The following is a 15,977-nucleotide window of genomic DNA, read 5'->3' on the forward strand; positions in this document are numbered from 1 at the left end:
TCACGTTCGGCCTATTACTTTCTTTGCCAACGATGTTGTTACCAATGGAACTGGCGTTGCTACAGTTGTTGGTGTTGGTATTGTGTTGTTGTTGTTGTCGTATCTATAACCTGACTTTATCCATCACCGTAGACAATTATTGGTGACAAAAGTGTCACTCTAATTTGCCTACCGATTATGTTTCACTATCATGCGGCGCTTATTTCCGCGATTGAATTTTTTGTTATGGATTTCCCCATTACATTTCCCAGAGATATCTATTTAATGAATTGTTTGAATGTGTCTGTGTATGTGCACGTTAAACGGCAATGGCTGGGAGATTTAAGATAAGTCAATTTTTGTGCATTTAATGAAGTTTGTTTTTAACCCTCGGTTGACATGCTTCACGCAAGCTGTCAATTTGATACTAAATAACCACTTATGCGGTTCGATAAAGGTCATTTAGTTCTAGTCTAGACAAGTGTCAAAAATCAAAATATAATTACATAATAACTCTGCGTGGTTACAGTTCATCAATGTTTTTGTTCACATTTTTGGGAACTCCAGACCAATTGGATAGGAATTGCGTTGTGTAAGTGCTGAAATCAGAAGATCGGTTGATATGGCAGCACTATCAGCTTGTGGACCACTTCAGGCCATAATCACATTATAGTAGTTTCACTTTACCTGTCAATCGTTTTAGAACGACTTTACTACTTCTGCCAAAAAATTAAAAATAAGTGCATTTCTTTCCAATTTTTCATAAAAAATTGCTCTTTAAACTGCCAATCGTTTAAGTTCGAATTTTATTTTAAGAATAACAACGTTTGGAAAGATGCGCCATTTCTATATAACTCTTATACCCACCACCGGAAGATGGGAGTATATTCATTTTGTCATTCCGTTTGCAATACATCGAAATATCCATTTCCGATCCTTGACTTGACTTGATTTCTTGAGCCTCTTGAAGCCTCAACTATTGTCCGATTTGGCTGAAAATTTCCATGTAGTATTTCGTTATGACTTCCAATAACTGTGCTAAGTACGGTCAAAATCAGTCTATAACCATATATATTTCCCATATAAACCGATAGCCGATTTGACTTCTTGAGTCCTTAAAGGCGGACATGCTAACTCTGAACTACGGTGGCCTCCGAAATCTTCCGAAACTTTGCACAGATTCTTTTTTTTATACCCACCACCGAAAGATGGGGGTATATTAATTTTGTCATTCCGCTTGCAACACATCGAAATATCCATTTCCGACCCTATACAGTATACACATTCTTGATCAGCTTTAAAATATAAGACGATATAACCATGTCCGTCCGTCTGTCTGTTGAAATCACGCTATAGTCTTTAAAATAGAGATATTGAGCTGAAACTTTGCACAGTTTCTTTTTTTTTTTGTCCATAAGCAAGTAAAGTTCGGACTATATCTTGATATAGCCCCCATATAGATCGATCCCCCGATTTAGGGTCTTTGGCCCATAAAAGCCCCATTTATCATCCAATTTTGCTTCAATTTGGGACAATCAATTGTGTTATGCCCTTCGGCATTCCCTTTCAGTTTGGATCATATCGTTCTAGACTAGGATATAGCTGCCATATAGACCGATCCGTCATTGCATCGCATACCGCAGCAATGAATTTTTTGGGTCTAAGGCCCATAAAAGCCACATTTATTATTCGATTTTACTGAAATTTGGGGCAGTGAGCTGCTTTTGGGTTCTTCAACATTCTTCTACAATTTGGACCAGATCGGTTCAAATTTGAATAAAGCTGCCATATAGACCGATCTCTCGATAAAGGGTTTTAGGCCCATGAACCCAAATTTCGCCAAAATTTGGGACAGTGAGTTGTGTTGTGCCCTTCGACATTATTTTTCAATTTGACCTAGATCAGTCTAGATTTGGATATAGCTGCCATATAGACCGATCCGCCGATTTTGGAACTTAGGCCCATAAAAGGCGCATTAATTGTCAGATTTCGATAAAAATTTGGTACGGTGAGTTGTGTAAGGCCCTTCGACACTATTCTTCAATTTGGCTCAGATCGGTTCAGATTTAGATGCAGCTGCCATATAGACCGATCTATTGATTTAAGGTTTTGGGCCCATAAAAGGCGCATTTATTGTCTGATGTCGCCGAAATTTGACACAGTGACTTATGTTGGGCTTTTCAACATCCGTAGCTACTCAAAAGACCAATATTTTGTTATATACAATTGAACAATGACTTGCACGTAGTAGTATTGGGTCCAAATCGGAACATATTTCGTTATAGCTGCTATGGGGCATAAGGTATGCATTTTTCATCGGATTTGGACGAAAGGTGGTTTACACATATACCAAAGGTGGTGGGTATCCAAAGTTCGGCCGGGCCGAACTTTACGTTTTTTACTTAGTGGAATGTTCATGGGCAAAATTTGCAATTTTACTTGTTCTCCATAGGCATATAGACCGATCTGCCGTTTAAAGGTCTTATGCCCATTTAAGCTACATTTGTTATCCGATTTCACTGAAACTTAGAACTGTGAGTTGCGTTAGGCCTCTCGACAACCTTGTTTAGTTCGGCCCAAATAGGTCCAGGTATATATATTGTTGCAGTATAGACCAATATCTCGATTTAGGATCTTGGAATCATAGAAGTCGCATTTATTACCCGATATCGACGTTCTTATTTAATTTGTCCCATATCGGCTCAGGTTTGTTTTATATTCTTGGGCCCATAGTACGCGCAGTTATTGTCCGATTTCCCCAAAATTTGGCATGGCGAATTGTGTTTGTCTCCTCAACATCCCAGCCATATAAACCGAGCTCCCGATTTAAGGTTTTAGGCCAGTGGTTAGATGAAGGCTATGATTTCGGACGAGCTCGTCTAAAAGTCGTAGACGATTCATCCTCAAAACGACTCTGGAAGAGTGTTTCGCTAATCTTCCGTATGAGTTGCTAAGGAGTAAGTCAGAAGAATCTTGGAAGACGTAAGAATCGCGCAAGAATGGTGTGGACTAGCAAAAAATTAGTGTTAATAAAATACTCTTCTAGAAGATTTGAGCATTACTCGTCTAGAGGAGTAACAAATAAGTGTTTGGTTAAGGCGATAAAAGATTCATTTATAACCCGAATTCGATAAAATTTGGCACAGTGAGTTGTGGTAGATTCCTACCCATTCCTGTTAGATGTGGTTTAGATCGCATTATATTTGGATATAGCTTCCATATATACCGATCTCCCCATATAGTGTATTGAGTCTATAAAGGAGCATTTTTCTCCGATTCGATAAAATTTGGCACAACGCGTTCTGGAAGACCCCTCCCCATTCTTGTTCAGTATGGTCCATAACCTGTTATACCTCCCAAATAAATAGATCTCCCGATTGTATATTTTTACCCACTACATGGCTTAGTTCTTATCCGATTTGGCTAAAATTTTATACAATGAATTCCATTGGACTATAAGGAGATATCTATCGGGCAAAGAATTTGACAAATGCGATCCATGGTGGAGGGTATATAAGATTCGGCCCTGACGAACTTAGAACGCTTTACTTTTTTTTCTATCACAGCCCTTTTAGTTCAGTCGCCATGGTAGGACGTTGTTTTGATGATCGCATACCGCAGCAATGAATTTGTTTTCGATAGATGGCATTAATACAAACAAGTAAAAATGTGCTAAATCAAATTTCTAAACCACCATGGATTCTGCGAAAATAGGCTCAAAATAAAATTAGTTAAAAGGCATAATCTACGTATCAAATTTCTGCCAAACCGACTTCAAATAACCAGTGGCCAATATCAGCGTTTGTTCCCGGGTCAGGGGCGGCTGGAGGCTAGCGTCGAATCTTGAAGCAAGCGGCTCGCGACAGCGAGGGATACATGTGCCATCCCACAAAGGATATTTTGTACGAGCACCTTCAGAAAATCGTTCTGGGAGATCTTAATGCGATGATACGGAAGGAAGACATATTTGGTCCAACAGTCGGAAAGTTAGCTTCTACACGATAACATCAGATAATGGGTTGAGGCAACTAGATTACGCCGCGGCAAAAAATATCGTAGTTATTAGCATGGCAGTCATCCGATCAAAACACGAGGAACCAAATCAACCACGTGTTGATAGATGGAAGGCATTCATCCAGCGTGTTAGATGTGCGATCGCTCTGTGAAGCGAATATAGATTCGCTTGAACGTGGCGAGGAAAGTACAGTCTGCACGAAAGCTGGACATTGAAAAGCTGCAAACACAACAGATGGTAACAGCATACTCCACTCGACTGACGCAACTGCTAGATGAAAGCACTCCTTGCCCACTTCATGGAAAATGGCGCGAAATCCGTACATGGGTACCGGAAGCCTCCTCCAAAAAACCCATGGTACGACAAAGATTGTCGATATGCTGCTGAAACCAAGAAGGCGGCATATAGAGCCATCCTGCAATCAGTAGCAACGCGCCAGATGAAGGAGAGGTATCGGGAGAAAAGGAGAGAGGAGAAACGTCTATTCCGCAGAAAGAAAAAAGAAATGGAAAGACATAAGTGAGAGCGAATTGAGATGTACAGGAGTTAGAATGAATTCCGGAAATTCTACCAAAGTATTAAACATCAAACCGATGGCTTTGGTGCAGGCACATCCTCCTGCATAGACAAAGAAAGACATCTGGTAACGGAAACAGATAGCATGTTAAGGATATGGAAGGAACATTTCACCCAACTGCTAATGTCCGACGTTGGCGGCGAAGAGGATACCGCAGAACCAATTGTTTACCTCCTATTCAGAAGAACAACAAGGCAGCAGGAGCCGACGGGTTACCCGCTGAACTATTTAAGACCGGAGGTGACACGATGATAAGGCTATGCATCAGCTTGTCTGCGCAATCTGGCTAGATGAACACATACCCGATGATTGGAATCTCAGCATACTATGTCCCTTACACAAGAAAGGAGACAAGACGAAGTGTGCCAACTGCAGAGGAATAAGTCTCCACCCCCTCGCATTCAAGATACTCTCGAGCGTACTGTGTGAAAGATTAAAACCTATAGCCAATGAGTTAATTGGGCCCTATCAATGCTTCATTAGACCTGGTAAAACCACCCTAGACCAGATATTCACATTGCGCCAAATCCTGGAAAAGACCCGAGAAGGACAAATCAACACCTATCATCTACTTGAGGACTACAAAGCCGCTTTCGATACCCCATGCCTGAGTTAAGTATACCTCCAAAATTAATAAGACTCTGCAGGATGACACTTGCTGATACGCAATCCTCAGTAAGGATAGGAAAGAATCTATTTAATACCAAATGAGGTTTCAGTCAAGGAGACAGCCTACCGTGTGAACTCTTTAATATACTGCTGGAGAAGATTATACGAGATGCAGATGTTATTAGATATGGCACAATAATCACTAGAGAACAGATGCTACTTCATGCTACTATGCCGATGACATTGACATCATAGGTCTGTCACCGGATGTAGTAACTGCAGCCTTTGAAAGAATCTAAAGAGAGTCATTGAAAATGGATCTGGCAGTAAATGGAGATAAGAAGAAATGGATGATTTCAACTCCCAAAAAGCCTTGCACAACCGAGCAGATAGCGAAAATGGAGAAAGCTGGCAACCACAACTACGAGATAGTCAGCAACGTTATCTACCTTGGCACCGCTGTAACCGAAACAAATGACACCAGTTTTGAGATAAAGCGAAGAAAAATACTGACAAACAGATGATACTTTGGATTAAGCAAGCAGTTTAGAAACAAAGCCACCTCTCGACAGACGAAGATTTCACTATAAAAGACACTGATACTACCCGTGCTGTTATGTGGTTCTGTGGCATGGGCACCTGTGGAAGCAAATGAGGCAGTGTTTGAGAGAGAGATTCTTCATCTTATATATAAAATTCAATTTGTGCTAGTTTGTTTGTTTGTTCCGTAAACACTCAAAAACGGCTGAACCGATTACCTTGAAATTTTCACAGATTATGTAGGTTGGTCTGGAAGGAAACATGGGCTATATAATTATTTGATATCGGACCCTCCCCCTTACCCAAAAAGTACTACCCAAACTTAAAAGTTGGACCGATATGGGATTCAAATGGAAGGTATTCAAGAGTAGAGTACGAATTTCATAATAAAGGTTTGGTCCAAGTACCTGGGGGGCCGCCCCAGCCCCAAAACCCATTAAAATTGGTTTATTTGACGACCATGACAATATGAGACTCAAATGAAGGGTATTCAGGAGTAGATTACGAATATTGTCAGGATACCCCAAAAACCCCACCCGAAATCAAAAGTGGACCGATAAGGACAATATGGGTATCAAATGAAAATTATGCTGGAGTATATAACGGATCTGGCAAACAAATTCATGTCAAAGTATAGGGGATCACCCCACTATACCCCTATCCTATGGTTGTGGGCATAAAAATGTGCCATTTGCAGGCCTTTAGTGCTTATTTTTAAGTTAGGCCGGCTCAAACTTTATATCACTTTCGTATATTTTAGGCTCCCATTTGACTCAAACTAAGAGAGCCAAAAACCATACTTTTTGATACAATGTTGTTGTTTTTTGCTCTGTCTGACGTCTGTGATCTGGTGCAGTATTTTGTTATACATAGATTGAATTTCATTTTGAATAAGATAACGATAGCTTTTATTTTTATTTGATTTTTGCTTTTCCTCCAACAAAATTATCAAGGGTTATGAAGTGTTTCTCCTTGCCTTAACTTAATTGGGCTATTTTTGGTTTACCTTAATAAAAAGCATATATTTTGGGATATCAATGGCACTCGTTTGGTGAAGGTTATTTTCAGGTTTCCATTTAAATATCAATAGGTTTTCCACAGCATATTGACGCTGTTACCGATTTGCAGTTTATAAAAAGTGCTGAAGGTCCATTAATAAACATTTTGCAGTTATGTACCAACAATTGATTGAAATGTTTCTAACATCATTGAAACACTTATGAATTTTCGATTTTATTTTGACGTCGATGGCTGTAAACTTGAACTTTGTATTCCCTCTGGCCTAGCTACCCCTACTCATATGTCAATGCCAAACTCAAACTCCTACGCCCGGCGTAGATGGTGTATGGGAGCTTCAGCAATAACCCCAGGGTCATGTTACCGCTACCTAGCAATTGAAATGAAATATTGAATTTCCATGACACCATGTCATCAGTTACCTATTGTTTGTGGAAACGAAGCTCGAATGGGTTATTGACAACAACAAGAACAACAACGAAAAAAGAAGGGAGGAAAACTAAGGCGTAATATTTGTCACTAAATTACTTTTGGGTTTAGGTTTTCATAAAAGTAAAACTAAAATAGATTGCAAGCACTCGAAGAGGAAATCAAAATTGCCACAAAGCACGGCATTCACCCCTATGGGAGGGTTAAGGAGACTTTAAAGTGGCTTCTTGTAAAAAATGAATGCAAAGAAAAGTAATTTTGCCCAAATTTTGAAAGGTTTTATCGCTCTTACCTCTCTGGCCTTGATACGTTTTTGCAAATTTTGCCGGTAGTCATCTTCAATGCGCTCACGCAACTCCTTCATGTAATTGCGGTCGGTCAAACGCACCACATTTGTGCCCATTAGGCGTTCCAAGGCAGCACTAATGCGGGGTAAGTTAAAGCTGCCAAAAAAAGAGAAAAAGAAATACAAAACAAAAATTTAATTAGGATTTTCCTTCATGAAATAAATTGGGCCACACTCAATTAGGAACTCTGTTGATTTCCTTACTTTTTTTGTTGTTGCTTTTTATTTGGTCTTTGTTTTTTGGCCAAGGAGTAGCAATGTTTGCGAAGCGTTTCTTGTGAGCTTTTGCCGAGAACTGTTTTCATGAGCAACGAAAAAAACAGCGACAAGCATAGAGACTTTCTTAGAGGGGTTTAGTGTCTATTTGGCGTTTTATTTATGATGAGAATTTTTGGCAAATTCATATGTTATGACAATTTACTTGATGCCTTGTTATTATTTTGTTTGCCATATTTTGTTGCGATTTTGTTGCTATTTATCGTGTTTAGCGCACAGTTGGTTTTGCCGTAAATTATTTGGGGATGAGTATTTGGGGTCCTAACCGGAGTTTCCCTACAGGTATGTTAACGACCTAGCAGACAATACATATGGTAAAGGAGGTGGAGAGCAAAAATGAATTTTGGATACCCTGGAAACAAGCGCAGGGATTAGCAAAAGGATGGCCAAAGGGAATAAGAGATGTTAGACGACGATTTTAAAATCACAACTCACAGTTGAAAAATGTTTTTACATGAAGCTAATAAAATCAAATCATACGGCACTTTAAAGTACAAATAATCGCATTACTATTGTCTAAAATATATCACCCATGCACAACCACTCATTTGCCCTTTATTTTAAAAGATCCACAGGTCCTCCTGTGTCTATACCAATTTGAGGATAAACAAGTAAAAGCGTGCTAAGTTCGCCCGGGCCGAATCTTATATACCCTCCACTATGGATCGCTTTTGTCGAGTTCTTTTCCCGGCATGTCTTCTAAGGCAAAAAAGGATATAAGAAAAGATTTGCTCTGCCATTAGAGCGATATCAAGATATGGTCCGGCTTGGACCACAAATAAATTATATGTTGGAGACCTGTATAAAATTTCAGCCAATTCGAATAAGATTTACGCCCTAAGAGGGCTCAAGAAGTAAAAAAGAGATATCGATTTATATGGGAGCAGTATGAGGCTATACACCGATTCAGACCATAATAAACACGTATGTTGATGGTCATTAGAGAATCCGTCGTACAAAATCTCAGGCAAATCGGATAATAATTGCGACCTCTAGAGGCTCAAGAAGTCAAGATCCCAGATCGGTTTATATGGCAGCTATATCAGGTTATGAACCGATCTGAACCTTATTTGACACAGTTGTTGAAAGTCATAATAAAATACGTCATGCAAAATTTCAGCCAAATCGGACAGGAATTGCGCCCTCTAGAAGCTTAAGAAGTCAAGTCCCCAGATTTGATTCATACTTGGCACAGTTGTTGGATATCATAACAAAACACGTGGTGCAAAATTTCATTCCAATCGGGTAAGAATTGCGCCTTCTAGAGGGTCAAGAAGTCAAGACCCAAGATCGGTTTATATGACAGCTATATCAAAACAAGGACCGATATGGCCCATTTACAATACTAATCGACCTGCACTAATAAGAAGTATTTCTCAAAATTTCAAGCGGCTAGCTTTACTCCTGCAAAAGTTTGAGTGCTTTCGACAGACAGACGGACGGACATGACTAGATCTACATAAAATGTCGCGACGATCAAGAATGTATATACTTTATGGGGTCTCAGACGAATATTTCGAGTCGTGACAAACAGAATGACGAAATTAGTATACCCCCCATCCTATGATAGAGGATCTCAACCATATACGACACGCATGTCGAAAGGCCTACCATTAGTCACTGTGTCAAATTTCAATGAAATTGGATTATAAATGCGACTTTTATGGGACCAAGACTTTCGATCGGGATATCGGTCTATATGGCAGCTATATCCGAATCTGGACCGATCTGAACGAAATTAAAGAAGAATGTCGAAGGGCTTATCTTAACTCAATATCCCAAATTTCGGCGAAATCGGTCAATAAGTGCGCCTCTTAAGGGCTCAAAACCTTAAATCAAGAGATCGGTCTATATGGCAGCTATAACCAAATCTGAACCGATTTGTGCCATATTGCTGAAATTTGTTGAAGGGCTAAACTTAACTCACTATCGCAAATTTCGTCGCCATCGGACAATAAATGCGCCTTTTGTGGGCCTAAAACCTTAAATCGAGAAATCGGTCTATATGGCTGCTATATCCGAATCCGGACCGATTTGGGCCAAATTGAAAAAGAATATCGAAGGGCCTAACACAACCCACTGTCCTACATTTCAGCAAAATCGGCTAATAAAAGTGGCTTTTATGGGCCTAAGACCCTAAATCGGCGGATCGGTCTATATGGGGGCTATAGCAAGATAAAGCCCTTTATAACCCATCTCTGAACTTAACCTGCTTATAGACAAAACAAGTAAGAGCGTGCTAAGTTCGGCCGGGCCGAATCTTATATACTCTCCACCATGGATCGCATTTGTCGAGTTCTATGCGCAGTATCTCTTTTTAGACAAACAAAGAATATTGAATAAGAACTGTTGTGCTATTGGAGCTATATCAAGTTATAGTCCGATTTGGACCATAAATAAATGCTGAACTTTGTAGAAGTCATTGTGCGAAATTTCAGTTCATTCGGATAAGAATTGTGCCTTGTAGGAGTTCAAGAAGCTAAATAGGGAGATAGGTTTTTATGGGAGCTGTATCAGGCTATTGATCGATTCCGACCATATTGGACACGCATGTTGAAAGTCATGAGAGAAGCCGTTCTTCCAAATCGGACGATAATTGCGCCCTTTAGGGGCTCAAGAAGTCAAGATCAAATATCGGTTTATATGGCAGCTATATCGAAACATGGACCGATTTTCCCCTATTTACAATCCCAACCGACCTACCCAAAAAAAATTTTTGTGCAAAATTTCAAGCTGCTAGCTTTACTGCTTCGAAAGTTAACGTGCTTTCGAAAGACAGAGGGACAGACGGACGGGCGGACATGGCTAGATCGACTGAAAATAACATGACGATCAATTGACGGACGCTCAGCGGACGGACAGACGGACGGACAGACGGACTGACAGACGGACGGACATGGCTAGATCGACTTGAAATGACATGACGATCAAGAATATATGTACTTTATGGGGTCTCAGACGCATATTTCGAGGTTTACAAACAGAATGACGAAATTAGTATACCCCCTTCCTACGGTGGAGGGTACAAAAAGAATCCGTGCAATACTTCGGCTCTATTTTTATACCCACCACCGAAGGATGGGGGTATATTCATTTTGTCATTCCGTTTGCAACACATTGAAATATCCATTTCCGACCCTATAAAGTATATATATTCTTGATCAGCGTAAAAATCTAGACATGTCCGTCCGTCTGTCTGTTGAAATCACGCTACAGTCTTCAAAAATAGAGATATTGAGCTGAAATTTTGCACAGGGTCTTTTTTTGTCCATAAGCAGGTTAAGTTCGAAGATGAGCTATATCGGACCATATCTTGATATAGCCCCCATATGAACCGATCCGCCGATTTAGAGTCTTTGGCCCATAAAAGCCATATTTATTAACCGATTTTGCTAAAATTTGACACAGTGAGTTGTGTTAGGCCCTTCGACATCCTTCGTCAATTTGGATCAGATCGGTCCAGATTTGGATATAGCTGCCATATAGACCGTTGCTCAGATTTAGGGTCTTAGGCCCATAAAAGCCACATTTATTATCCGATTTTTCTGAAATTTGGGGCAGTGAGTTGTGTTAGGCTCTCCGACATCCTTCATCATTTTTTCACAGATCGGCCCAGATTTGGATATAGCTGTCATATAGATCGATCCCCCTATTTAGTGTCTAAGGGCCATAAAAGGCGCATTTATTGTCCGATGTCGCCGAAATTTGGGACATTGGGTTAGGTTCAACCTCTTGACATAGTTCTGCATTATGACACAGATCGGTCAAGATTTGGATATAGCTGCCATATAGACCGATCTCTCGGTTTTAGGTTTTGGGGCCAGAAAAAGCGCGTTTATTGTCCGATGATGTTTGGGACAGTGAGTTGTGTTGGGCCCTTCGACATCCTTTTTCAATTTCACTCAGGTCGATCAAGATTTGGATATAGCTGCCATATAGACCGATATCTCAATTTAAAGTCTTGGCCCCAAAAAAGACGCATTTATAATCCGATTTAACTGAAATTTGACACATTGACTTATGTTAGGCTTTTCGACATCCATATTGTATATGTTTCAGATCGGTTTATTTTTAGATATAGCTAAAAGGACCAACATTTTGTTATACATAATTGAACAATGACTTGTACTTATTAGAATTTGGTTCAAATCGGATCATATTTCGATATAACTGCTATGGGACATAAGGCATGCAATTTTCGCTGGATTTTGATGAAAGGTGGTTTACATATATACCCGAGGTGGTGGGTATCCAAAGTTCGGCCCGGCCGAACTTAACGCCTTTTTACTTGTTATAGACTGTAGCGTGATTTCAACAGACAGACGGACGGACAAGGCTATTTTCGAAATCAATCGAATATTTTTTGTAGAATTTTAGAGATCGGACAACAAATGAAGAATTGGCCACCCGAATAAGTTTTCGAAATGACGAGGTGACCAACTTTAAAGGCCTGCCGAGAAGCGCCCTGTCCACGATTTGTTATTGCCCATCTGCATATTAAGATAAATCGTGCAAAAAACTTGCCAAATGCGATCCATGGTGGAGGGTATATAAGATTCGGCTTGGCCGAACTTAGCACACTTCTTTATTGTTATTATTTGTTCTCTTCTACCTATTTCGAGGACTAGCCCAATGGACACGAGTGAAGCAGTACAAATAAGGCCTGCCTTCCAGACGAACCTAATCTACCGTTGGAGATAAGGTGCCTATATGCCAGATTTCCATGTCATTTGGGCTTTCGACATACGAACGAACATAGCCTGTTCAACTTATAATGTCAAACGATCAAACATATATTTACTTACGGGGTCTTAGATCAAAGTATTACAAATGGAATATCTAAGTTACTAGACCCTTCATCCTTTACAAAGAGGTATACATATGATAGCCATAAGTATGGTATGAAAGCCATATTCATTAAATCTCACATCAAAATTTGCACCCTTATTTTATGAATTTTTCGCATTTGTTTCCTAGAACACATTCCATAGTTTCGAGAGCTGAAAAAAGAAAATATTAAGAGAAAACTATGCATTTCACGCGTAAATGCCAATTCGGGCTATGAACATTCCATTAAGAAACAGGGGCATTTCACGTGTATATGTGATTTATCTGTCCCCAAGTATTCTTAAATTTCCCACTTCGCAGATTAACTAACAAATAACAAAAAATAGCATAAAATAAACATTTCTAAGAAAATCCATTTTTATCTGCTAGAAATTCGATTCAAGTATTCTCACACAAAAATGTGTGTTCCTGTTGCCTGAATTTATTGCAAGCAATAAATATTTTTCAGCCTTCAAGAATGTGTGCCAACAGAATTTGACTCTTGACAAATCTGGGTTGACGGACGAATCTGGGGAACATTGGCAAAACATGACAAACTTTATTCAAACCCTACATACCTTTAAATGGTGACAAATAGACAGAAACATTGGATATGAGATTTGGTTTCTTTCTTTCTTTCACTTCAACGTAGCTCACATGCAATCAATTTTAATGAGCCAACAAAATGTCACAGCATTTGTAATTAATTTCGCCTATACACGTGCTTTTGTCATTTTTCTAAGAAGAACGGGTTTGCTAAATCTATTAGAATTGCCATTTAGCTCAGCGAAAAGGCAATAAAACCCCAAAAGGAGCATAGTAATGGAATTCATGACAGTGTGGATTCATTTACACGATATAGACTTCAAAACCATTACCCAGTATGGGATGTAGAATCATTGAATGCTAGTTTCTTTTGGCAAAGTTTATTGAATGAGCCAGTTAAAAGATTGTATGAGTTTAATGATTTTTTCGAAATTAATCCCTTGGGTAAAATTCTTACTTCCTTTGAGAGGTGAGAAAAGGTTCATAAAATTGATTAATTTAATGAACTATTTATAAAATTTTCTGGGAATAAACGCCATAAGATGAAATTACCTTAAACTATGCCATATGAAAGCTTTGGGTAACACTAATACTGTCTCAATTTGCAAATGAATTCATTTACTACATCTGTAGCATATGAAGATGTTGTTGGACAAAAATAAAACGAAAAAAATGTATGAGGTGTAAACTTCACACAGTGGTTAACGGTTATCGAGCTGGTAACGTGCTTCGATTACTAGTGTGGGAAATGTGCGATCAATTCCCACTAGAGGCCTTCTCTGTCACCACTGCGGTATCACAATGGCCTAAAAATAGTCTAAGTGATATCTCGGACAGTGAGTTGCGTTAGGCCCTTCGACATCATTCTTGAATTTGGCCCAGATCGGTTCAGATTTGGATATAGGTGCCATTCAGACCGATCTCCCGATTTAAGTTCTTGGGCACATAAAAGGCGCATATATTTAAGTTTAAACAAGTAAAGAGCGTGCTAAGTTCGTCCGGGCCGAATTTTATTGGTTGCACAAAAAGTAATTGCGGATTTTTCATATAGTCGGCGTTGACAAATTTTTTCAACGGCTTGTGACTCTGTATTTGCATTCTTTCTTCTGTCAGTTATCAGCTGTTATTTTTAGCTTGCTTTAGAAAAAAAGTGCGCGAAATTTATGGAGCCCACAAAGGAGCATTTTCGTCAAATTTTACTTTATTATTTCCGTAAAGGAAAAAACGCGGAGCAGGTTGCTAAAAAGTTACGAGATGTGTATGGTGATAAAGCCTTAAAAGGAAGACAGTGTCAAAATTGGTTTCGCAAATTCCGTTCTGGAGATTTTTCACTTAAAGATGAGCCACGTTCAGGTCGGCCAAATGAAGTTGATGATGACCAAATCAAAGCATTAATCGAATTGGATCGTCATGTAACTGAGCGTGAGATAGGAGAGAAGTTAAATATACCAAAATCAACCGCTCATTATCACATAAAAAGGCTTGGACTGATGAAAAAGCTTGGTATTTGGGTACCACATATATTGAAAGAAATTCATTTAACAAACCGAATCAACGCTTGTGATATGCACCTTAAACGCAATGAATTCGATTCGTTTTTAAAACGAATCATAACTGAAGATGAAATATGGATTGTTTACAACAACGTTAGTCGAAAACGATCATGGTCCAAGCATGGTGAACCAGCTCAAACCACTTCAAAGGCTGATATCCACCAAAAGAAGGTTATGCTGTCTGTTTGGTCGGATTGGAAGGGTGTGGTATATTTTGAGCTGCTTCCAAGGAACCAAACGATTAATTCGGAGGTTTACTGTCAACAATTGGACAAATTGAATACAGCCATCAAGGAGAAGCGACCAGAATTGGTCAATCGTAAAGGTGTCATATTCCACCAGGACAACGCTAGACCGCACACATCTTTGGTCACTCGTCAAAAACTGAGTGAGCTTGGCTGGGAACTTTTGATGCATCCACCATATAGCCCTGACCTAACAGCATCAGACTACCATTTATTTCGATCTTTGCAGAACTCCTTAAATGGTAAAACTTTCGGCAATGATGAGGCTATAAAATCGCACTTGGTTCAGTTTTTTGCAGATAAAGGCCAGAAGTTCTATGAGCGTGGTATACTTAATTTGCCAGGAAGATGGCAAAAGGTTATCGAATAAAATGGCAATTATATATTTGATTAAAGTTCATTCTAAGTTTTATTAAAAATGCATTTACTTTCTTTTAAAAAATCCGCAATTACTTTTTGGGCACCATGGTCGCATTTGTCGAGTTCTTTGCGCAGTATCTGTTTTTGGGCAAACAAAGTATAATGAATAAGGACGGAGGAGCAGCTATATCAAGTTATAGTCCGATTCGAGGCTCAAGAAGCAAAATCGGGAGATCGGCTTATATGGGAGCTGTATCAAGCTATTGATCGATTCAGATCATATTGCACACGTATGTTAAAGGCGATGGGAGGAGCCGTTGTACAAAGTTTGTGCCAAATCGGATGAGAATTACGCGCTCTAGAGGCACATGAAGTCAAGACCCACGATCGGTTTATATGGCAGCTATATCAAAACATAGACCGATTTAATTCATTCTCAGCGTAGTTTTTGGAAGTGCTACCAAAACACAAGGTGCAAAATTTTAGTCAAATCGGACGAGAATTGCGCCTTCTAGAAGCTCAAGAAGTCAAGACCCAAGATCGATTTATATGGCAGATATATCAAAACATGGACCGATGCAAACCACACTTAATGTAGATGTTGGAAGTGATACCAAAAGACTAGGTGAAAAATTTAAGTCAAATCGGATGAGAATTG

At 39.4% G+C, this 15,977-nt stretch overlaps 2 protein-coding genes across 3 annotated transcripts in view; one reads left to right on the forward strand and one right to left on the reverse strand.

Annotated features, from left to right (window-relative positions):
* Nucleotides 1-15,977, forward strand: part of LOC106093852 (adult cuticle protein 1) — a 405,361-nt gene that overhangs the window by 281,094 nt on the left and 108,290 nt on the right. The window lies entirely within an intron of this gene.
* LOC106085680 (protein split ends) overlaps nt 1-15,977 on the reverse strand; it is a 121,866-nt gene that overhangs the window by 31,385 nt on the left and 74,504 nt on the right. For both annotated transcript variants that reach the window (XM_059364532.1, XM_013250018.2), the window contains one exon: nt 7,459-7,609. In XM_059364532.1, coding sequence (XP_059220515.1) covers nt 7,459-7,609 — 151 coding nt within the window. The remainder of the gene's footprint in view (nt 1-7,458; nt 7,610-15,977) is intronic.

The sequence above is a fragment of the Stomoxys calcitrans genome, chromosome 3 (genome assembly GCF_963082655.1).
Source record: "Stomoxys calcitrans chromosome 3, idStoCalc2.1, whole genome shotgun sequence".
NCBI lineage: Eukaryota > Metazoa > Arthropoda > Insecta > Diptera > Muscidae > Stomoxys > Stomoxys calcitrans.